The sequence below is a fragment of the Pseudophryne corroboree genome, chromosome 1 (genome assembly GCF_028390025.1).
Source record: "Pseudophryne corroboree isolate aPseCor3 chromosome 1, aPseCor3.hap2, whole genome shotgun sequence".
NCBI lineage: Eukaryota > Metazoa > Chordata > Amphibia > Anura > Myobatrachidae > Pseudophryne > Pseudophryne corroboree.
In genome coordinates this window covers 1,223,313,739-1,223,338,349 of record NC_086444.1, presented here as the reverse complement: position 1 = coordinate 1,223,338,349, position 24,611 = coordinate 1,223,313,739, and the positions used below count along the sequence as shown (strand labels likewise).

At 43.1% G+C, this 24,611-nt stretch overlaps 1 protein-coding gene across 4 annotated transcripts in view; it reads left to right on the top strand.

Annotated features, from left to right (window-relative positions):
- The window catches only part of LOC135026854 (proteinase-activated receptor 1-like), a 61,159-nt gene that overhangs the window by 16,557 nt on the left and 19,991 nt on the right, over positions 1-24,611 (top strand). For 2 of the 4 annotated variants that reach the window (XM_063953663.1, XM_063953672.1), the window contains exon 3: positions 3,188-3,247. The exons of 1 other annotated variant lie outside the window; for it this stretch is intronic. In XM_063953663.1, the coding sequence (XP_063809733.1) occupies positions 3,188-3,247 (60 nt within the window). Of the gene's footprint in view, positions 1-3,187; positions 3,248-8,868; positions 8,973-24,611 lie in introns of those variants that run through there. One more of the 4 variants, XM_063953680.1, reaches the window with a different exon arrangement.

Genomic DNA, 24,611 nt, shown 5'->3' with positions numbered 1-24,611 from the left:
TTATATAAACAAGGTAGTGCATGCACTTCTGAACAGCGAAAGGCGTTGCTCCCTTTAACACGATCAGTGGGGGTAATTCCAAGTTGATCGCAGCAGGAATTTAGTTAGCAGTTGGGCAAAACCATGTGCACTGCAGGGGAAGCAGATATAACATGTGCAGAGAGAGTTAGATTTGGGTGGGGTGTGTTCAATCTGCAATCTAATTTGCAGTGTAAAAATAAAGCAGCCAGTATTTACCCTGTACAGAAATAAAATAACCCACCCAAATCTAAATCTCTCTGCACATGTTATATCTGCCTCCCCTGCAGTGCACATGGTTTTGCCCAATTGCTAACTAAATTCCTGCTGCGATCAACTTGGAATTACCCCCAGTGTTGGGCAATTAGCATTGGACACAGTTTGGATAGTAAAGATCCCTCTTAACTGGAAATGTGTAGACTAGGTCCTGGTGAAGTTAGGTGAATGGGGTACAGGACACTGAGCTCCTATCACAGGGCACTGTTTGCTTACCCCACCATTCTCCTGGCTGCTGCTGGGCCCACTCTCTGACCCTGCGGTACCTCCTGCGGCTTCTTCACCCGTACACTCTGGCCGGTTAGATACTCTGGATCTCTGCCTCCACATGGGCCAGGCTGCTCACTCCTGGCCAGAGTCTCCACACATGCTGGGACCTGTGGCCCCTGACTCTGTGGCTGTCCCTTCTGAGCTAGACAGCACTCTCTACCTTCCACGGCAGCCACGCTGGCTCTCTTCACTCTGGCACTCCTCACTGACTCTCTCCATACCTCACGGTGACACTTTCTCTATACTGCCACTCTGCACTTCACAGCTTCCCGGCCTGCGCAGGGTATATTTACTCTTCTCTGAATCTAGAGCAACATTCCATTTCCAAGGATTCCCGCTCTTGTAACAACCAATCAGGTGCAGGTATGGAGCTTGTAACTGGCAACAATGTTTTATCCCCTAGCTTGGTTATCCCCTGTTGTCCCTGCAGCATTTGTGGCAAAGTCTGTGTACTGTGGGCTGTATGTCTCCAGTGACTTCCAGCCTCAGACATGCTGGGACATGTAGTTCCACAGCTATGGGGTGCCACACTCCTCCTATAGGCTCTCTTCCTAGCTCTGAAACCCGCACCATCACTACACTCTCTATGGGGGTCATTCCGAGATTTTCGCAAACGGAGCGATTAAGGCGAAAATGTGCATGCGCATGGTTCGTAGTGCGCATGCGCTAAGTATTTTAGCACAAAACTTAGTAGATTTACTCACGTCCGAACTAAGAATTTCCATCGTTGAAGTGATCGTAGTGTGATTGACAGGAAGTGGGGGTTTCTGGGCTGAAACTGACCGCTTTCTGGGAGTGTGCGGAAAAACACAGACGTGCCAGGATAAAACGCGGGAGTGTCTGGAGAAACGGGGGAGTGGCTGGCCGAACGCAGGGCGTGTTTGTGACGTCAAACCAGGAACAAAACGGGCTGAGCTGATCGCAGTGTAGGAGTAAGTCTCCAGCTACTCAGAAACTGCTAAGAATTTTCTATTCGCAATTCTGATAATCTTTCGTTCGCTATTCTGCAAAGCTAAGATACACTCCCAGAGGGCGGTGGCCTAGCGTGTGCAATGCTGCTAAAATCTGCTAGCGAGCGAACAACTCGGAATGACCCCCTTTATCCCTGCCCAACTCATCCATGCTCTCTTCCTAGCTCAGAAGCCTGCACCATCACTACACTCTCTTTATCCCTGCCTACCTCCTATAGGCTCTCTTCCTAGCTCTGGAGCATTTACATTCACTGCACTCTATCCCTGCCTACCTCCTATAGGCTCTCTTCCTAGCTCAGTAGCATGTACCATCACTGCACTCTATCCCTGCCTACCTCCTATAGCAGGGGTGGCCAACCAGTCAGAGACAACAAGCCAAGAAATCTTGTTAGGTACATCAAAGAGCCGACTTCGAGCCGAAGGCGCACTTTCAAAAATGAGGTGTGACCTTGTGCCTGCTAGGCCACGCCCCGGTATAAAATACACTGAAAAAGCCAGATCTAACATAAAGTGCAGCGGTTTACAGATCTATTGTGGTCACGTGACTTTGAGTGTTGGGAGCCACATTTGAATAAAGAAAGAGCCGCATGTGGCTCAAGAGCCATGCGTTGGCCACCACTGTCCTATAGGCTCTCTTCCTAGCTCTGGAGCATGTACCATCACTGCACTCTATCCCTGCCTACCTCCTATAGGCTCTCTTCCTAGCTCAGTAGCATGCACCATCACCACACTCTCTATATATCTTCTCTCCAATTTCACCTGTACACTACAGCAACCCTGATAATATCCTTCACATCATTCCCACAAATCCATTCCCTCTTTATTGTGCCCTCTGGAATGCCAGATCTGTCAATCTGGTGCCCAAGTATGACATCTTCATCTTCAGCTCCCTTAGTCTCCTAGCCATTACCAGAACCTGGAGGTCCCCCTATGACACCACATATCCAGCAACTCTCTACATTGGGGTCCATGTGTTATCTCAAAAACCCATGCCCAGGGTTACTCCTACCCTCAGCCCATTCTTTTATTTCTCTTCATTTGAAGTTCATCCTGTATGCATCACTTCTCTTTCATATTCTCTCACTCCTGCCCTGAAAAAGCCCCAATGCCTCCCTTACTTCTACTGTTGATTCTGCTGCTCGGGGGATTACTACTCACCCTCACAGATTAACACCTCAACCCTGACATTGCAAATGATCCAGATACCTTCAAATGTTTATGTACCAGAGAGGAACAGTGGAAGAAATTACACTCTAAGTTGGACTTCCTCCATTCAAATGTATGTCCTCTACCTCTCTAAAAGCTAAGCATAACATTGCTTTGCCACTTTCAACCTAATAATTATAATAATAATGTGGCAGATTATTCCTTGGTGGTTTGGTCACTTTGACCGAATGACTGGACCTGACCAAAGTGTTCCTTCAATTGTGTGGCCAATCAGGTATTGTGTTGGTGTCATTACCGCTATAAATGCCAAAATACAAATAAATACAAATTGCACATTGGAACATAGGTGAACATATGGGGATTGATGTATGTATTATCACCCTGGTGTTATATTCATGGCATAGTGCACTGAAGAAGTGTTATTGTACTCATTGCATGGTGACCTCACATGTTAATATATTTTTAATTTGTGTTATATGTAACAGATGGGGATTTTGATAATGATTACTGTGATGCCAGCAGTGATAGCATGAAGAGTTCCTCAGGTAATGGTCTTTTATCATATACACCCATATTCATCTTCTGTTCATCCAATATCTAAGCAGCTGTTCAGTGGGTGAGGACAGATAGATCTGTAGATAATCAGAGTGTGTCATGGGATGAGTGTGCTCCACTTATGGGGACCCTGGCCCATGTGTGAATGGGGCAGTATGAGACAAGGGCTGGGTCATGATGTGGGGGAGGGGAATGGAAGGAAGCTGCAGCGATATCTCACAGATGTACAGTTATGGTGATATAATCTTCACGTTCCATGTTTGCTTTGTCATCATGTGGCACATTGATATGAATATCTCAGGGAGATAACTGAATAATTGGATACACCTTCATGTGACTGAGAAAGGCAGCTGAAGGCAATATGCAATCAGTGGCTTTGAAAATGTTTATCTACAAGACAATGAATAGAGCATTCAGCAGTAATAAATGGCCGGGAGCATCATATTCCGGTGATATCCAGTGGCACATTGCCCAGAGTTGGATTGCACCCTATGATAAGAGCCAGAGCAGTGGTCCATAGACCATCACAATGCAGACAGATAAACAGATGGAGCCATTACATTTAGACTGTGTACTAGGAAATGTTATTAAGAGGTCTAGTATACAAGGACAACAATCAGCATGTCGGCATTCATATAAAACTGTCACACTGTGAAATGTCTACATGACAGAATGTCAACAAACAATGCCTGGTGGCCTAGCAGTGACATTCCTGCTCCAGATGGCAGCATCATCTTCAATGGAGTCTTCTGGGTCCCGGTGATCTCTGGCAGTCATATGTGGAGCAGATCTGGTAAAGACCTCTGACTGAAATGACATTCTAGTGAGTATCCCACCATCCCTAACCTCTAACCATAAACTTTTCTCTTGTGTCTAGCCCTGACTCTCGCCCTGCATCCTAACCCTAACACTCCCCTGATTGTATAAACCTATCCCTCCCATCCAGCAGCATAACCCTAACACTCCCCTGATTGTATAAACCTATCCCTGACTCTCGCCCTGCATCCTAACCCTAACACTCCCCTGATTATATAAACCTATCCCTCCCATCAAGCAGCATAACCCTAACACTCCCCAGATTATATAAACCTATCCCTCCCATCAAGCAGCATAACCCTAACACTCCCCTGATTGTATAAACCTATCCCTCCCATCCAGCAGCATAACCCTAACACTCCCCTGATTATATAAACCTATTCCTCCCATCCAGCAGTATAACCCTAACACTCCTCTGATTGTATAAACCTATCCCTCCCATCCAGCAGCATAACCCTATCCTCCTCTGATTGTATAAACCTATCCCTCCCATCAAGCAGCATAACCCTAACACTCCCCAGATTATATAAACCTATCCCTCCCATCCAGCAGCATAACCCTAACACTCCCCAGATTATATAAACCTATCCCTCCCATCAAGCAGCATAACCCTAACCTCCCGGGAAAGCATTTATTTATTAATGTGTTTATTACACTACAGGTGCAATTGGACCTTGTCAGCCATGAAATGCTGGCACATTTGGTGCCAGCCTGCCCTGAGAATACTGAAAATTGGGCATGACATGACAGGCTGTGACATGTAGTGTCACAATAAAAAAGAAAAAAAAAAAATTTTTTTTTACATATGTATATTAACCCAATAGTCCTAAGCACCAAGGGGTATAAGTAAGGAGAACTGAGTTTCAGAATTTGCCAGTTCCATAAGTAACACAGTTAAGTGTGTGAGCCTAGTAGCTGTGCTCCCCAGAGTTTACAGATGTTGCCTTTTTACCTACAATCCTTTCTTCCTTTGCACTCCAGTCCAGTTCCATTCAGGTAGCCCTCCAGTGCGGTTCCAGCCTGGTTGCAGTCCAGTGCGGTTCCAGCCTGGTTGCAGTCCAGTGCGGTTCCAGCCTGGTTGCAGTCCAGTGCGGTTCCAGCCTGGTTGCAGTCCAGTGCGGTTCCAGCCTGGTTGCACTCCAGTGCGGTTCCAGCCTGGTTGAACTCCAGTGCGGTTCCAGCCTGGTTGAACTCCAGTGCGGTTCCAGCCTGGTTGCACTCCAGTGCGGTTCCAGCCTGGTTGCACTCCAGTGCGGTTCCAGCCTGGTTGCACTCCAGTGCGGTTGCATCCCAGTCCGGTCCCAGTTTGGTTGCATCCTAGTCCGATTCCAGGCCCATTCTCCTCTATAACTTTCATCATCCCAATTCCAGCCCTGTTAGCACTTCCAGTCCGGTTCTCATCTAGAAGTGTCATCATCCCGCTTCCAGCAGGTCAGCAGTCCAGTCCAATTCTTATCCAGTAGTTTCTTCATTGCTTCCAGTCAAAGCCCGCTCATAATCTGTTCCAGCCAATTCTTCTCAATATCAGTCCTGTAATTCTCGACTAACACCCTGCCATATTCTACCACTCAAGCTTTTCAGGTTTTGCACCAAGTAAGGATCTAGTTTCCATCCAGCCAGTTAACCTTTTGCTACACTCCTCTCTACTACATTCGCCATCCTGTGATCAACACCAAAGTCGTTGGTGTTCCAGTGGTCAGGATACGTGTCTCTCTGCTGAGACCCGGGTTCGACTCCTGGTCAGGGATTGCTCTCTACCTCTACATATCAAATGTATCCCTCAGACCAACCGATCCCACACATAGTCCTGCAGTTACCCAAACAGACTTTACATAGACTCCAGGTTCACAAAATAAACAGATATGACACCCCATATTGCACATGTGCAGATCTGATACTGTATGACCAAATACTCATAGAGACCATTTGAAGGCCATCTTCTATTTGTCTCCAAACCGGATAATAATTAAATTGCAGGCCCCATGAAGATCAAGCTTGGTGAAAATTTGCACCACTTTTATGTGATTGCAAAGTTCTGAGATTAGAGGTAAGGGATACTGGTCCTAATTGTTAATAGTGTTCAGACCTCGATAATCTATACAATGCCTTAGACCTCTGTACTTCTTAACAAAGAAAAGACCAGCTCCTTTGGGGGACTTGGATTTTCTAATGAACTGACGTTCAAAGTTCTCTTTGATACAGATGTATCCATGCTTATTCAGCCTGCAGCACGGCCGCACTGGCACACACAAACTGCTGAGGTATGCTGAACTGCAACTTAGTATGGTGCCCATATATTCCTATTGGCATGCATACATGTATCCTAGTTGTGGACAAATTTGCTGTGAATCTGGCAAGCTGCAGGTTAGATGAGCATGGCTACATCTATATATTCAATTATAACCTGGGTTTCTGGGAGTGACAGAGGAAACACTTTGCATGAAGAGGCATTTTCCCAGTTAACAGGTCAATAGAGCAGTCCTGTTCCTGATAAGAAGGTAGTGTTTCAGCAATTTTATTTTTTTACAGAACAGTATGTTACAGCTTTCCTGGCTGTTTGTAGTATGTTCCTGTTGTATGCTGTCTTACCATCAGGGGTCGCCAGACACTTTTGTTTAATTGCAGTTCTGGTTACTGCCAGAGGTGTTGCTGTCTGGACATTGCTGAGATCAGTTGCCTGGTGAATTATTATCAATCAGAAATCATGGACAACACCTGTTTGCTAGCCTTATAGTCTGCTTGGGACCAGGGTACATGGCTTGTCATTAATGTTGTTTTCTGGTTCCTGGTTAAAGAATCCTGTTTCTGGTCCCGTCTTTTCTTGTTCAAGCTCCAAACTACCGCCCATTACTACATGTGTGACCTCCAGATCCTAAGGGGTAAATTTACTAAGATGGGAGTTCTATTTAAGATAGGATGTTGCCCATAGTAAACAATCAGATTCCAAGTATTATCTTCTAGAAGGTGATAGATAAATAAGATGAAGAATCTGATTGTTTGCTGTGGGCAACAACCCATCTTAAATAGAACTCCCATCTTAGTAAATTTACCCCTAATTGTTTCTTGCCTGGACTGCTGCCTCTGTGCTACAGTTTCCTTCATCTCGATTCTTACTCTTTGTGCATGAAACCTGCCACTACCTTCCATAATTACCTGTTTGATTTCTGGACACTTTATTGTTACATCTGTTCTGGACTCGACTCCAATGTCAAATCTTCTGCTATCTGCCATCAAACCTGGTACATCTTGGTAAAATTACATCCAGCTTCTTTATTTGTTCATAATATTCAGTACCTGCAGTAACTTCTAACCAACTACATTCAACAACTGCACCTTTCCATATTTACTGCTGTACATTCATGCTCCATTATACAAGGATTCTCTATATGTGCATACAGCGTATCTTGTTAGTTTAATGTTATTTGGATTTCAAGTGTTTCTGCAAATCAAGTCACTGTGAATCTCCTGTACTAATTGTTATCCAGCTACAGCCAAGTGGGATTCCCTGTGCTGTCCTTGTGATCTCTTCAATAAATATCCTAAGGTTCCTTGATATATTTTGTGAAGTCTGTTCTGGTAAACTCAAGTGGTTAATTCCTAACAACATATCACTCAAGGGTTGATATGGAGATATACTGGTAGAGAGTCATTGTGAGAGATGATCGATCTTTGTTGTGGAGGTCTGATGGTCAGCAAGCATCTCAGATGGCACTGAGATCCCACAACAAAATTTGTGTATAACTCCTGTCTAATATGGGAGCATGCAGACATAGCATGGAAGACCCAGGATAATATGCTTCTTATCTGTTGGTAGTAGATAAAAGGAGATTAAGCACCTGTGGAAATCGTCAACCTGCATGGTCACATCTGAAGTCTGGGAGTGAATAGTAGCTATAGGAATCTTATTCCCATCCACACCAAAGATACAAGCGAAGTCTGCAAAGGCACACAAGGAATTCTGAGCTCCTTACATTTCCTGGCCATGATAGTATTGCCATTAGAGCCAGAATCTAAAAAGTACTTAATTGGATATATGGAGGATCACACTGAGATTATATACAGAATGCTGAAAGCGCTGTGCAGAGGCAGCATGTATAGACTTCACTGACAACTAAGCATAAAGAGCAGAGATCACCTGCTGAACATGGGATTCTAACCAGGAGTTGTCAGCAGCTAGTAACTCAGACTGCAGCTTGTAAGCTAAACTGCAGGAGTGATGGAAGAGGTAAGACACAAAACATGAGAAATTTTGTCAGGACAAAAATTCCATGAAGACAGTTCAATCAGATGCTAGACAAACTCAATGACACAAAGCTTCAATTGGAGTTAGGATCTTCGATGATTCTTTTTTTTTTCCCCTCCTAGAATGCTTGGAAACACTTAGTGGAGGTGGAATCTCTGCATGAAAAAAAAGCTTTACTAAGGAACATGGGTCCACCAAGAAATGGAGTCTCATCAGCTTCAGTGTCGTAGTCAGAATTAGAATCTAAGTCTAATATTAGGATGAAATCTTTGTTTTTAGACAGAGAATGTTCCCAACGATAGTTGAAATAACATGAGGCAGATGACCATAAACATAATGTAGGACTTGAAGAATCAAAGGCTGACTAAATCAGATGACTGGAATGCTCTGAATAACTACTGTATGGGGAATACATGGAGATATTCCCCATGTTCATATCAATGGTTTGTAGCTTATGTACAGATTTTGTAGTACTGCTGTTCTTGTAGGGTTGAAAGACTTTAGCGTTTTGATCCACTGGAACTTGATCTTCCTCAGATGTCCAATGAAGAGAGGACTAAGCAACAGATGAATTATTGACAGAAAAGGTAGAATGCTTGGATGACTCCACATGGACTGTCTTTGGACCAAATTATCCAACTACATCATCACAAAAGGTCAGCAAATTCTGTAGTATTAATTATTAGACTGAATATGTGGGTTAAACCATTCTGAGGCTTCACTTCTGAAGGCTAGAAGATGTTTTACTATTTTGGCAGAAGTAATACCAGATGATGAATCTGCCATCATCACCGAGAGGTGTTGAACAACCAAAGCATGGAAATGAGCTAAGTGTAGATCTCCATCAAAGTAAGTAATTGATGAGGCATCAGATTTAAACTCAGAAGGAGAACCTAATGATGAATACACACAATCAGATGTTAATTCAGCTTGAGGCACTTCAGACCCAAAGGGAAGTTTGCAAACAAGGTAAGGAAAAGGGGATCAGTTTCTCTGGGTGCACTCTTTTCCCAAGACCAATAAAGATTTCTGATATTAAATCTGTGTCACTATACTTTTTTTTATATATATACATATATTAACACTTGATTTATAGTACCTACCAATACCTATATGGAATAACTCAACTTTATTAATATCCCATATGAAGTATTATGACCCTAAATTGGGCCGTGAAAGTGAAGTATAAAAACAATAAAGAATAATAGACGTGAATCAGAAAAAATGGACAAGTAAAGAAAAAGAGATAATTTACTCGTCCTGGTGTCAAATAATAAAGAAGATTAAAATCAAAGCCGTGTGCCGCCTGTCATTTATTAATGTTTCATGTAACTTAGTATTCCAATGTTATATTTCTAAGAAGAATAAGGGTTGGGATATATATATATATATGTTTATGTAATCTTGGTTATTATTATAATACTCCCTGATTGATAATAAAATTCTTCAAAAATCTATGCCAACCTTACTGCATTATTATAAACAATATTTGCTCATAATTGTATGTGAGCCTTCTATTGTTTTTGATAAAGGCCAGAATTCTCAGTGCAGATATTTTGTGCTTCAATCCTGCCAAGAATAATAGTTGCTTTTAAATGTTACACCTGGTACCAGAGTATTGTCTCGATACAAATGTTGCTAAATCTAAGCAAAATATCCAGCTGTGTTGTAACTATACTGTCTTATCACTGAAGAGCTATAGTATCTCTTTCTAAATACAGTATAGTTATGGGTGGTTTATTATAGGCAGGGGACACATTAGGGTCTTTCTTATAACCAAGCAATCATATATATATATGTACAATACATGCATGTAAAATTTACTTGTCATACTGTACAGTCTTTTAGGCTGATGACATTACACGTTGATCATATACACACCATTTAAAGAGGGATCAAGCTGATGACATTACACGTTGGTCATATACACACCATTTAAAGAGGGATCAATTTATACTCCCCCGTTTGAGTTATTATGCGTTTGTGTACTATATAGCACAATAGGAGATGGTACGTTTATATTCAAATGATGTTTGGTTATATACTGGTAGTAGTCGTAGTAAACTGCACAGTTCTTAATTGCTTTTACCCTGCTTAATATATATATCTCTCATGCCCATATCATATTCCACATCTCTCACAGATAAGGTTATGGAATGGTTTTAATATAAATATAGTGATAACATAGGGCAATTTATACACCTTTATACTGACAATGCTCGTATTGGGTGTCCTGTGGCTGGGTTCCCAGTCAATAAGATACTGGTTTTTATTCCTAGATATCATAGACCAGTGTTAAAAAGACATTTAATCCCAATAAACATGCTCTACAGAAAAAGTTTGAAAAGCTGTTCTATAAGTATAGTAGTGTGGAACAGTTGCCTCCTCCTTTATAGTATCAGTGTTTGCATACAATATTCTGTAGTTATGTACATAATAAATGGAATCCTAGTCTTTTTTATATAAGATGCCACAGGCATATATAGAGAGTCAGGGCTCCTTGTGTTACATGCTACCACATATCATCGCATTGTACTGTGCTGGCTGGTCTCTCTACATGTCTGGATATGTGGACAATAATCTGCTTCTTTAAACTGTCAGTACTAATGTGCAGTGTCCTCTAACTGCAGGTAAAAGCCTGATGTCTTTAATCAGATGCTGCAGGCATATACAGAGAATCCAGGCTGTCAGTGTTAAATGCTACCACAGGACACTGCGCTGTGCTATCCAGACTGATGCCTCCACACCCCTAAATGTATCATGCCCAGGCAAACAATAAGGTTGATAAGTAATACATTGGAATAACAATTAATAGCTAAAACATTATTTGTCTAGCGGCGCACGGCAAATCCCTATGCGCATTTCACTCTATATTAGAGCTTCGTCAGGGCTCTAGTGATCGGCGCCCGCCTCATAGTAGATTTATATAGGGAGAGGGAGCCAGTGAGAACTCGTTATAGTTGTCATAGCCGATCCGTTGTGCGCACTGGGGATTTGTTTTTTGAACCAAAGGGAAGTTTATTAGGGCTCAAGGCAGTCAGTGCAATATATGCATCTTTGGATGGCGAGTCTTGTATTGGCTTAAAACTGCACTCTTCATTGATAACCTGGGAAACTTCCTTTACTTCAGGTGATACAGCAAGAGCATCCTGGTGCTCCTAAATAGAAGCACTTAAATTATCCAAAGAAGATTGGTATGAACTCTTCTCTGAAACTGAAGCCGGCGCTGTCTGTTTCTCCAATGATAAATAATTTGAAAACTATGGATTATTGTAAAAATCTTCTGATGAAGCTAGGTGACCGAGCCTAGGGAAACGCGTTAAGTGTAAAAGCTGCCATCACCACCATTACGAGTGCCCCACATCACCACGGATCCAGATATGGACATATAACAATCAGCTTTGGAACACATGCTTTGGAATTTTTCCCTGTGGGACATTTATATTACAGCACCGACTGGAGAGACCCAGCTTGAATACAAGTGACACAGCATGCTTGCTGTTATCTAAAGCCTCTGGAAGCCTCCGTCCTCACGGGTAATACCAGCTGTCTTCATTCCTTTTCCCCAGGGAACTTTGTCCAGTGTTCTAGTCCGGGATCCATAGTGGACACTCACCTGCAGCACATTCAAATGCTTTACAGCTCTATATATGCCCTATATTTCATGTGTATATGTGAATTTTAAATATAGCTTTATTAATTGATGTTTAGCTAATAAATCCAAGTGTGTTTTTACAATCATCCATAGTTTTCAAATTATTTATCATTGGAGAAACAGACAGCACCGGCTTCAGTGCTTTTCTTTGTTAAAAATTATTTTGGGACTGACAATCCCTTGCTGGCAGCTGTGACAGCGCGTCTGGAATTGCTCTTTTCCTCTTCTCTGAAACTGGTTGGTGTAACTTAATAGAAATAACTGAGCCAGGAGCTTCCCCTAGATAAACAACTTTAGATAAATTTGATTTTAAAATGTATGGCACCTCACACGGGTACTTAACTGTTGAAACAGATGATGAACTTACAGGAGCAGAGTTAGGGTAAGTTGAGAAACCTCTGATTGAAGAGGGAATGTCATCTCTGAAACTGACTGGCAGAAGTCCATAGCATGAACTGACTGATCATTTGAAGTCCCTTCCTGGGGTAGGATGCTCAAAGCCTCCATTTGAGTTCAGGAACTTGCATTATCTGAGAAGGCTGTTTATTCTAGACATGTTGGCAAGGAAGCAGTTTCTGAATTCATTCTCTGAATAGCAGACTGCAGTCTTAGCTCTCAGTCGTAAATCCATTATTGGAACATGCTGGAAGAATTTATTTACTGGATCAATAGAAGGAACCAGATTGGATCCAGATATCTAAATTGGATAGAACCAGAGACTAAACCATACAAATGGATGGAATCGGATTGAGTCTGGAAGGACTTGTACCGGCTGGAACCAGAGGAGTTTTTGGACCTATGGATGGAATCAGATTGGGTCCAGAGATACTTGAATCATCTGGTACTGAAAAAACCTGATCCAGACAAATGAATAGAACCAGATTGACTGTGGAAGTGCTTGATCTGGTTGGCCCCAAACAAGTTTTTGGATGTTTACAAATGGAATTGGATTGGGTCCAAAGGTATTGGAATTGGTTGGAACCAAAACAAACATACAGTACTCTGGGTGTTCAGATGACCCATCTTGGACCTGTGCTGCAACAGCTTTCAACTTGGTGGCATACTCAGAAGATGGTGGACAGGAGTTCATGTCGGCATCTATGGCTATATGAATTTCACCTGGGAACTTGGCCATGATTATCTCCCTTGGGGCAGGAACTCTGAAAACCCCTCATGCAGTTAAAAGATCAGACATTTCTCCTTGAGTAGAAGACACAGATGCCAGGAACCTGAACGTCAGATACCCCTTCTGGGGTCAGCAGATCAGAAGCCTCTTCAAAGGCTGCAGGGTCAGAGGCCCCCCTGGGACTGAACCAAGAAACACCCCATATGCGGTTAAACAATCAGATGACTCTAAAGGCTACAGGATCAGATGCCTCACTTGAGAATAACAAGTCAGAATCCTCTGTAGAGGCTATGGAGTCAGACACTTCCATGGTGATGATAGACTTAAATAACCACTTTTGGGTTCCTGAACTTGGAAATTGGACTCCTTGTCCCAGGACCCCAATCATAAACCTGGAATTCTCTTTGGATGAACATCTTAATGCACTTAAGGAGAAAGAATTGACTGGAGACCTGTATGAGTGCCTACTCAAAAACAATATTAAGAAATACACAGAAGAAAAGATCAAACGTTATGCATCCATTATGCGTGATTAATAAACGTCCATCCTTTGTTTCCTTTTTTATATTACTTTGTCTAATTTCTTGATGGAATATATCTCAATTTCCGAATAGCATATAAGAAAAAAATAAGAAGCTACATGTAATGTTGTTTCATATATAGTTCTTTATGTTAAACATTTCAAAATCCCACATGTCTATTGTCACTTAAGAGTGGATAAAGACACAATCCAGCCAGGGAGAAAGCGTACCCCAACTCACAGTGGAACCCCAAAAATGAAGAAATATAAATGTATCTTTATATCCTCTCAATCACCCTTTGTGTCCTTCATCGGAAAATAAGGTGGCGCATACCTAACTTACTTAAAAATCAGATAGGTGAAACCTATAAAAGGTATCTTTTCATTTTATGTGATGGTTCTAATGTAATATGTGTACCACACTCACGGATTTTCTGGAGAAAGTACTTCTATCTGGGTTTCTTTGTGTTCCAATGCACATTTATTAGCAATCTGCTCAATCAGATTGTGATGTCACTCAGGTGCTAAAAGGGAGTGATAATTCTGGGTAAGAGAAAAACATTTTGCTATCCCTAATGCACACTGAGTGATAAATAACATTACATAATAGTCAGATAATACAGAGATCTTGCTTGCGTATACCTGCAGATATAGGGTTAAGCCCCCAGGCCGAACAGCAAGGCGTCTGTCACTGGGGGTCCCTAATACTGAGTGTGGGTCCAGGGTGCTGGACCCCATTATATCAGCACAGGCCGGCTACTCCAGGGCAGCACACAGGTGAAAATTATTAAGGGTTAATAAGAAGCACATAAGTGCTATATTAAAATAATACAACAATATATACAATGTGATAGGAAAAAAACATGTGTTAATAAAGTGTTAGGGTGTGCCAACCTGATAATGCTGATTTTGATTACCTTATAACCTTCACTATATATGGGTAAGAGACTCAATACGCAATTGGCGTATGGGGTACCGTAAGGGTACGCACTTAGCGTAGCGGACGCTTAGCCGTGATCGAGATGCACGAGCGGCACGCTCGCTCACAGCTTTACGCTTGGTGTCGAACACGCTATAGGCGAGCGACTACCGTAATGCTACGCTACCAGCGTAGCAGACGCTCGAGACCACGAGGAGATCACGAGATGACAATCAGTAAACCTTCAATGTAATACACAGAAAGGATACTCTTATGCTGTAAACCTTGAACTGAAACACTGTAGCGATATAACGCTGCTTAACCTTGTTAACACTAAAGCTGTCTGAGCGATCGAGAGGCTCCTATTACCCTCTGCAATGTAATGAACACACAATACCGTGCTAAGGTTCCAACACCTTTACTAACAAGCTTTTAAGTTATATCGAAAAAGGTAAAAACAGTTTACAAGTTATACACTACAAGCTAACATATAATTCTAACAGAATATCTAGACAGAAATATACAATAGCGTCACAATCTTATACAATAACGGAGAGAGAGAGAGAGAGGGAAATGGCCAATACAAAACAGAGAACAAATTTGATTACAGAGAATTACTTACACACACTGGGAACGATCGCTGCGCTAGTCCTGGTACCAGCTCCAAGTTAGTCAATATGAAAACCGTTTGTGGAGTGAGAGATACTGAGCTGTCCCGGCTGGCTGATCTTATATACACTGCGTACAGTACACTACAAAGGGACCTATAATCTCATTGTTCATTGGACACAGGAATGTCTCCCTGTATCATAACAAAAGGTCATCGGTTGATTTGAACAGGTGGGCTGTGGCTATTTCAAACAGCTCAGGTGGGAGGGAATCTTCGGATTCCCGCCGCATGGATAATGAACTGCAAATATAGGATATGTCCAGAAATTACTAATGGCCATAACTATATGCAGGAGCGTTTAATCTATACCTAACCAACACCGGATTGTTGCTATTAAAATACTCTTCGGTTAGGTACCAGACACCACTGTTCAACCTTAAACAGACCCCTTGTATAACATAAAGAGGGATTCCCATCTCCATAAACACGTCACATTAAACAAACTTACAGTTATCACTAAGGGGAACATTACCTATAAAACCTGCTATATGGATTTATTAAGCAGCGAATTGAGTCGCTCGCTAGACGCACACAAACTCTACCGTAAATGCACATACCATACGTTCAAGCGCACGCCCGTAGGGGCGCCGTCACGCATCAGCGAATATGTGCACGCACGCCAGAGAAAGTGCATGTGCAGCGGGCAAGCGCATGAGGTGCATATATGGCAACGTGTAGCGTGATATTTTTCTGACTTTGACTGTCCACCCTTTGGCAGTCACCAATAACTGCCACTTCCTAAAACAGTTCAAAAAGAGAATAATATATGTTATATGTAAATACATTTCTATGATTGGGTAAGGGAGGAGAGAAGAAGGTGGGAAAAAGGTATGACCTAGTGAGATAGTAGAAGCATGTGTGTATGAGTCCATGTTTGAGGGGTCATGTATCATCGTGCTGTACATGTTTTAAATCAAGCTTCAAGGTATTGCGAAGTATACATTTGAATTCCTTCTTATCCCGTATTAAGGGTCTGTGGATGGGCTGTCAAACTTTACCGAGCTCTTTTCGGCTTTTGGTTGTAACAAAATGGGGGAGCACATTTTAGTTGATGATACATGAATGGGGGGATATGTGAGTGCTGATATCTGTGTCTATATTCCCTATCGACTATGTGTGTCATTACCTGAAGGTTGTAGAAATGAAGATAAGAAGCAATTATGGCAAATGCAGTCATCATCTATGTGAGGTTAATATACATTTGTTGATTGAGGTTTTGTCTTGTGTCTTGTCTCGATGTACATGTTGACTGTAGTCTCCCGATGCTTTTGCTATAATTGCTGAGCAAAAAGCTTTCTCAATGTCCATAGACTTACAGTCATTAAAGTATTGGGCTATCGTAAAAGTTAAAGTCACTAGGGATATTGGGGGGTCTATGGCATTGTCCATCAGTGGTCTGTATAAAAAAGGTTGTCAAATTCTTCTTCCAAGCGGATGTCTTTGTACCTTGGGGGAAAACAAAGGAGAAACGGGTGAAAGAAACGGACCGTGGAATCACATTTTCATCACAACATTGTCTCTATCGTTGGGTCATAAATCAAATTTGTTGTTATTACGGTGTCCTCACTCCTTAGACTCATCACTCTGGCTTTATCTTTACACTTTGTCAAACTCTGAACGCATCTAAATATCAAACCGACCAATATGATAACACCCAGAATGCACAAAAGAAATTTCCCTACATCCATAATAATACCTTGGGCCCATTCTCCTAAACCAGGGAACCAATTTCGTGGGTTCAACCATGACACCCAACTGGTCAGCTCATTACCCACAGTGGCGAGAGTGAGATTATGTCTCCTTCGGAACTCCCACTTTAATTGCAAGATATCATCCATCTTTTGGTCTATGACCTCGACCGGGTCCTCAGTGCTGTTTGTAATGTACGTGCAGCACTTTACTCCATATTGAGTAGCCAAGGTGACACAATACCCGCCTGTCACTGCTGTGAGATAATTGAGAATCATCCTATGCTGAACCAATTCTGTTTTGTAGGCTTGTAACTCTCTCCCAGTATACCTGAACGTGTCATCATACATTTCATTGATATTGTCTATTAAATTTGCAAGCGCAGATATATATCTATAATTTATCACTCCCCTGGCGGTATGAGTGATATCCATCGCGAGAAGGAATTGAATCCCGGTGGATTCATGGATCAAATCAGAGGCAGGATGCTCTGTTTTCTCTATCAGTTGCCTTTTAACGACGTGCTCGTAATGAGTGTGAGTATAAGGAGCCTGGGCACCGCAGTGAATATCTTTCATTTTAGTGTGGGATACAGTCATTACCTCAGGCAGTACTTTTCCAATATAACATAACCCTTCTGAGTTTGGGGCAAGACACTTATACGCCTTCCTACCGCATATGAAATATGCATCATCGGGGAGAACATATGGGACGGAGTATGACATTACCATGTTACAAATTTTCCATGTGAACTCTCCTAACCCTAATTCTCCCATCTGTTTAGTACACGTATCAGTTTGTATGATCTGTGCACAGTATCCTGGTGATACTTCTGCAACTCGCATGATCCTACTTCCTAAGGTGTACCTATACCGAAAGAATTTCCTATGGTCGGCTATCTGGCGTATAAGCTCTGTGTCTAAGGGCAATCTGTCGGCTCTGTGTGAAAATATCATGGTTTGATAACTCCATGACACTTCCCAATTTCCCGGCTTTCGGGGATTGGAAATGTTAAAGCACACTAGGGATCTGTCCACATGATATTGGTGGAGCTTTAAACTAGGAGGACTAGAGATATTAAACCTCCTGTCCACCGGCCTCCCACCACTTAGCTCAAGTACCTCTCCTACCGTTAAAGGGAATGGTACTAGTCCTGATTTGCTATGGCCTTGAGGTACTTGAGAGCATACCAAACAATCTGTCTGATTTAACACTTTACCCACTAAGGAGTGATAGTCACTCAATGGATGCTGGTCCATGTGGATATTAAATCTGGACTGACATTTCTTGATGCACCCATCCTCGACTATACTGTCACAGTGTCTACAGATGCAGTTTTCTTCAGCTAACAATCCTTCACAATTTCTTCTATTGTCAATGCTACCAGATCGTTTTCTGATACTCGCCTTTACTCTGTGATTATGTTGTTCTTGGAAATCTACGCCTCCATCCTGGTCATCAGAACCCATTCCAGATCCTTCCTCGACCTCCATGGTACTCTCACCGAAACAGACTGCTCTGGTCAACATCATGGTCAACAGGAAAATCCGGATCACAGTCTCTTGGGGCAAGTCCATCTTAGAGGAGTAAAAGGAGAAAATAAGAAGGGGGAAAGGAAATAGGAGGGAGGTGGGAACTGGAGAAAATAACAAATGGGGAAAAGAAATCTGGCTCGACAAGCTTCTGGTCTTATTATTCCCAACGCTCAGGTGTCGTCTCACTCTTCCCTGAACAGACACTCTAGTGATACAACCTCTACCGTCTGTTCTTTGTCACGGGAACTCTCTGGATCCGCAACCTTCTTACAATGAGACGTATGGACCCAAGTCTCTGTCTCGGCAACCTTCAAAGCAGTTGTGCTGGTCAATAAGACTTGGTATGGTCCTTCCCATCTGTCAATAAGGCAACCTGAGCGTAGAAAATTCCGTATCATTACATAATCCCCATGTTCAATGTCATGACAATTACTGTCTGGCAAATCAGGAATCACCAACTATAGATTATCATTCTGATTCCTCAATTGCTTACTCATCTTAACCAAGTACTTTACAGTTACATCATTGTTACATTTCAAATCATCCTGGGGGTTAATCATAACATGGGGTTGTCGACCAAACAGAATTTCAAAAGGAGACAGATGAAGAGGGGACCAGGGAGTGGTTCTGATGCTGTATAATACAATTGGCAAAGCTTCAGGCCACAACAGTCCTGTTTCAGTCATTACCTTGCTCAATTTATTTTTAATAGTGATGTTTACTCTTTCCACCTTCGCACTCGCCTGGGGGCGATACGGAGTGTGCAGCTTACTATTAATTCCCATCAACTTACACATTGTTTGAAAGATTTCTCCTGTAAAATGGGTACCCCTATCACTTTCAATTTTTTCTAGGGATACCGTACCTACACACAAATTCCTGCACAATTTTCTTAGCAGTAAATACAGCGGTATTTATGGCCGCAGGAAATGCTTCGACCCAATTTGAGAATACATCAATACAGACCAAAACATACTTTAAATTTCTACAAGGTGGCAATTGTATGAAATCAATTTGTATTACCTGGAAAGGGCCATCTGTCGGAGGGATATGGGATGGCTCTGTCGGTATTACCTTTCCGATATTCTTCCTCAAGCAGGTGAGGCATGTCATCGCTCTTTTACCCGCATGGGAAGAAAATCCTGGGGCGCACCAATAAGCTCTTACTAGCTTACACATTCCTTCTTTGCCTAGATGAGTCGGCCCATGTGCTGCTTCCGCTAGACTTGGAAGGTATGCTCTGGGTGCCACTGGTTTACCTTGTCCATCTGTCCAGAGTCCTGAGGACTCCTGGCCATATCCTTTTGACCTCCAAACTGCCTTTTCCTGTGGAGAACACAAATTTTGCATTTCACACAATTTCTGTGTGTTTACAGTATTAAATACCATCAGCTGTGTGGTGTCAGTCTGTCTGGGGGTGCCGGCTGCTAATTTAGCAGCTTCGTCTGCTCGGCTGTTACCAAGTGATACCGGGTCTTGGCTATATGTGTGAGCTTTACACTTGATAACAGCCACTCTGTCGGGTTCCTGTATCGCTGTTAGGAGTCTTTTGATGTGGGCTGCATGCTCTACGGGTGTGCCAGCTGCCGTCATGAAATTTCTGAGGCGCCATAGGGCTCCGAAATCATGGACTACTCCGAAGGCGTACCTAGAATCTGTGTAAATATTGGCTGACTTGCCCTTAGCCAATTCACATGCTCTGGTTAGGGCAACCAGTTCAGCAACTTGTGCTGAGTGAGGTGGGCCTAGCGGTTCTGCTTCTATGGTACCTTGGTCATCTACGACTGCGTATCCAGTACACAAGTCTCCCGAGTCAGTCTGTCTGTGACAACTACCGTCAGTGTAGAAAGTAAAATCTACATCTTCCAGTGGGTTGTCACTGATGTCAGGCCTTGCCGTGAAATTTTGGGTCAAATATTCCATACAATCATGCGTGTCATCCCCTGTATTAAATCCTCCTTCACCATCACTCTCATCCTCCACCCTTTGTGCCTGTCCAGGCACACCTGGGAGATACGTTGCAGGATTTAATGCGCTGCATCTCCTTATGGTAATGTTTACGGGGGCCATCAATGCCAATTCCCATCTTGTAAACCGCGCTGATGAGACGTCTGGTTTGGGCAGAATTCAGTAAGGCTGACACTGCATGTGGTGTATGAATTGTGAGGTTGTGTCCTAGCACTACATCTTCGCTTTTTGTGACTAGCAATGCTATTGCTGCAATGGGGAGGGATCGCGCTACCGTATCTAGCTGAGCGCTATAGTAGGCTACCGGCCTGCTGGCATCACCATGCTTCTGGGTTAAGACACCTGCTGCGCACCCAGCACTCTCTGTTCTGTACAGCTCAAAGGGTTTCCCATAGTCAGGCATACCTAATGCTGGTGCCTGCGTTAGGCACTGTTTAAGTCTCTCAAATGCCATCTCAGATTCGTCTGTGTGCGAAATCTGATCAGGTTTATTTGATGAAACCATCTCCTGTAATGGCAAGGCCAGTATGGAAAAACCTGGGATCCAGTTATGCAATATCCACACATTCCTAAAAACGTTCTAATCTGTTGCTGGGTTTGTGGCAGGGTCATGTCACGAATTGCTTGAATTCTATCAGCGGTGAGGTGTCTCAGTCCTTGTGTCAGACAGTGTCCCAAATACTTCACCCGGGCCTGGCATAATTGTAACTTGTCTTTGGAAACTTTGTGTCCTGTGTCTGAAAGATGAAACAGGAGTTGTTTCGTATCTTTCAGGGATGCTTCCAGTGAATCTGAACACAGTAGTAAATCATCCACATACTGTATCATTATTGATCCACTCTCTGATTGGAAAGACTGTAAACAATCATGCAGAGCCTGTGAGAAAATACTTGTACTGTCTATGAAACCTTGTGGTAAGCGAGTCCATGTATATTGAACCCCTCTGTAAGTAAATGCGAATAAGTATTGACTGTCAGGGCGCAGAGGTACCGAGAAGAAAGCGGAGCAGAGGTCAATCACAGTGAAAAATTTGGCAGTGGGAGGGATTTGCATTAGGATAACAGCTGGATTTGGCACTACGGGGAATTGACTCTCAACTATTTTGTTGACCCCTCTTAGATCCTGTACTAATCTGTAACCCCTCCCCCCACTCTTTTTAACAGGGAAGATGAGACTATTTGCAGTGCTGGACGTCCTTACCAGAATGCCCTGTTGTAGCAAGCGCTCTATTACAGAGTAAACTCCTAACTCCACCTCTGGCTTCAGAGGGTACTGTGGGATTTTTGGAGCTATCCTACCATCTTTTACTTGCACAACTACTGCGGCTACATTTGCCATCAATCCAGTGTCTTGTCCGTCCTTGGTCCACAGTGACTCCGGTATCTGGGAAGTAATTTCTTCTACCTTGGACGGACACCTATTTACAATAACAGTGTTTGACATTAATCTTGTTGGGGAGTCTAACATATCTTGTGCTTCCTGAGCGTGGTTTTCGGGTATGTCCAAGAACACACCTTCAGGAGTACAATATATGACGCATCCCATTTTGCACAGTAAATCTCTCCCTAAGAGATTAGTCGGAGCCGATGCAGCCAGCAGGAAAGAATGCTTGGTATGCAAAGGCCCTATCGTAACCTCTGTTGGTTTGCTTAAAGGGTATTGTCGTACTAATCCTGTTACTCCCATGGCTGGAATTGTTTTACCAGTGGTTCTCATGCCCAAGGTCAAATTTATCACTGACTTGGCCGCCCCCGTATCTACAAGGAAATTTAGAGATTTACCAGCTACATCGATTGTGACGTCGGGTTCACTTCCAGGGCTCGCAATCAATTTCACTGGCTGCAGATTACAGGTGTGGCCCAACCCCTATGGTGTGTGGTGACCTCCCTGCAATGCAGTTGCAGCTATCACCTGTGAAGGGGGTAACTGGGTATTATCAGAGACTTGCCAGTCTCTTTTTGGGGGATACCTTCTTGTTTCCCCTGCGTGTGGCTCATAACTCCGTCTCTGCGGTCCTTGATCCCAATTAAGTGTGTCATGTCGTTGTCTAGGGGGTTGATATGATTTTTGTGCATTTTTCGATCTTCAGTCTCGTGCAAAATGTCCCTCTTTATGACAGTAATAACAAGTTACCACATTTGACTTACCCACAGGGGTCGGAGATTTATATAGAGTTGGCCTTATGGTCAGGGCCTGTATACTTACGGCCATTAACTTATCACTTTGTGACTCCCTGTGTCTGGTGATATTCCGATCATGATCAATAGCGGCCTCTCTCAAAGTAGCCACCGACAGACCTTGCCAACATGGTTGGGTGGTCTGTACCCTTGTCCTCAATACTTCCTTTAAACCATCCATTAATACAGATACTGCTACTTCTCTATGATTCACATTTGTCTTAATGTCTTCTATGCCTGTATACTTAGCCATTTCCTGTAGTGCCCGATGAAAATACTCAGCAGCTGTTTCTCCCTCTTTTCGTTTGATGGAGAAAATTTTGTTCCATTTGGCAACAGTGTGAAAATACTCTTTTAACTGTAAATTTATTCTCTTTACATTATCTTGGTTGTACTTATCCGTAAGGGGTACGTCGTCATCTAATTTACAGTCAGCTAAAAATCTATCTTGCTGAGTCGACATTGGAGGGTAAACATGCCCTCAGCAATATCTGCCAGTCTTTGTTATTGGGCTCCACAGTATTTCCTAGATCTCTAATGTATTTCTGGCTTGCAACTAGATCTTTCCTAGGATCAGGGAATTCAGAGACCATTGATCTTAATTCCATTCGGGAAAAGGGGCCGTGCATGGCGATGTTTCTGACAGTAGTGACTCCTGAAGTGTCAGTTTTCCCATTTGGCACTGCAATTACCCTAATGGGATTAAGGGGGTCATTCCGAGTTGTTCGCTCGCAAGCCGATTTTAGCAGAGTTGCTCACGCTAAGCCGCCGCCTACTTGGAGTGAATCTTAGCATCCTAAAATTGCGAACGACGTATTCGCAATATTGCGATTACACACCTCGTAAGCAGTTTCTGAGTAGCTTCAGACTTACTCGGCATCTGCGATCAGTTCAGTGCTTGTCGTTCCTGGTTTGACGTCACAAACACACCCAGCGTTCGCCCAGACACTCCCCCGTTTCTCCAGCCACTCCTGCGTTTTTCCCGGAAACGGTAGCGTTTTTTCCCACACGCCCATAAAACGGCCTGTTTCCGCCCAGAAACACCCATTTCCTGCCAATCACATTACGATTGCCAGAACGATGAAAAAGCCGTGAGTAAAGTTCCTAACTGCATAGCAAATTTACTTGGCGCAGTCGCAGTGCGAACATTGCGCATGCGCACTAAGCGGGAAATCGCTGCGATGCGAAGATTTTTACCGAGCGATCGACTCGGAATGACCCCCTAAGTTCAATAACATCATTCTGAGTAGATTCTACAATATGTGGTGAAATGGTTTCGGCATAGTGTATGGTGCCGTACTTACCAGTTGATACGACCTCACCTGTCCCTCCACTAGGGGCCTTTGATACTGCTCTTACTGGCTGGGCCGTGCCCACTGTTGTTTCTGCTATGGTGGCTGCTAGAGAGAGTGCCAATATTGTTGTTGGGTCATCCTCTTGGTCACACTCCTGGGGAAAGTTTAAAACAGGGTACAGCTTGCACGGATTAGTATTTGCATCAATAATCTTAGTCACATTATTCTTAACATTTATACAGTTACTAAGTGCATGTTTATCATACACCAGTGTGTCATTCTCTGTAACCACTTTCTCTCCCGTTATGTATGGTGGCGGTGGCGCAGTGGCTATCAGTTTCCTGATAGGGTTAGATCCAGCCGCTTGAGCCAATCCTCTCTGTATTTCACCCTCCTGCTGCCATAACTGTAAACAGTCATAATGTTTGATCCGTCTCTTTGCAGATTTATTGAGACATATCCTTCTCCTTAGATTTTGTAACACATCTGGGCTAAAACTGCCTACCCGTGGGAACTTTTCCCCATCATGCACAGTCATCCTTTCCCATTCATCGCACAAAACCTCTGCGTGTGAACCGTATTTCTCACACATTACATACCTTGCCGACCCGATTGGTCGGTTTACTAAGTCAACCCGAACCGAGGTTGATCGCCCCCTACCTGAACAACTGGCCCCCATCTTTGCTGGTGTTGCTTTCACTACCTCTGACCTTCAAATCAGGGTCTTCAGCGAACCCTTAT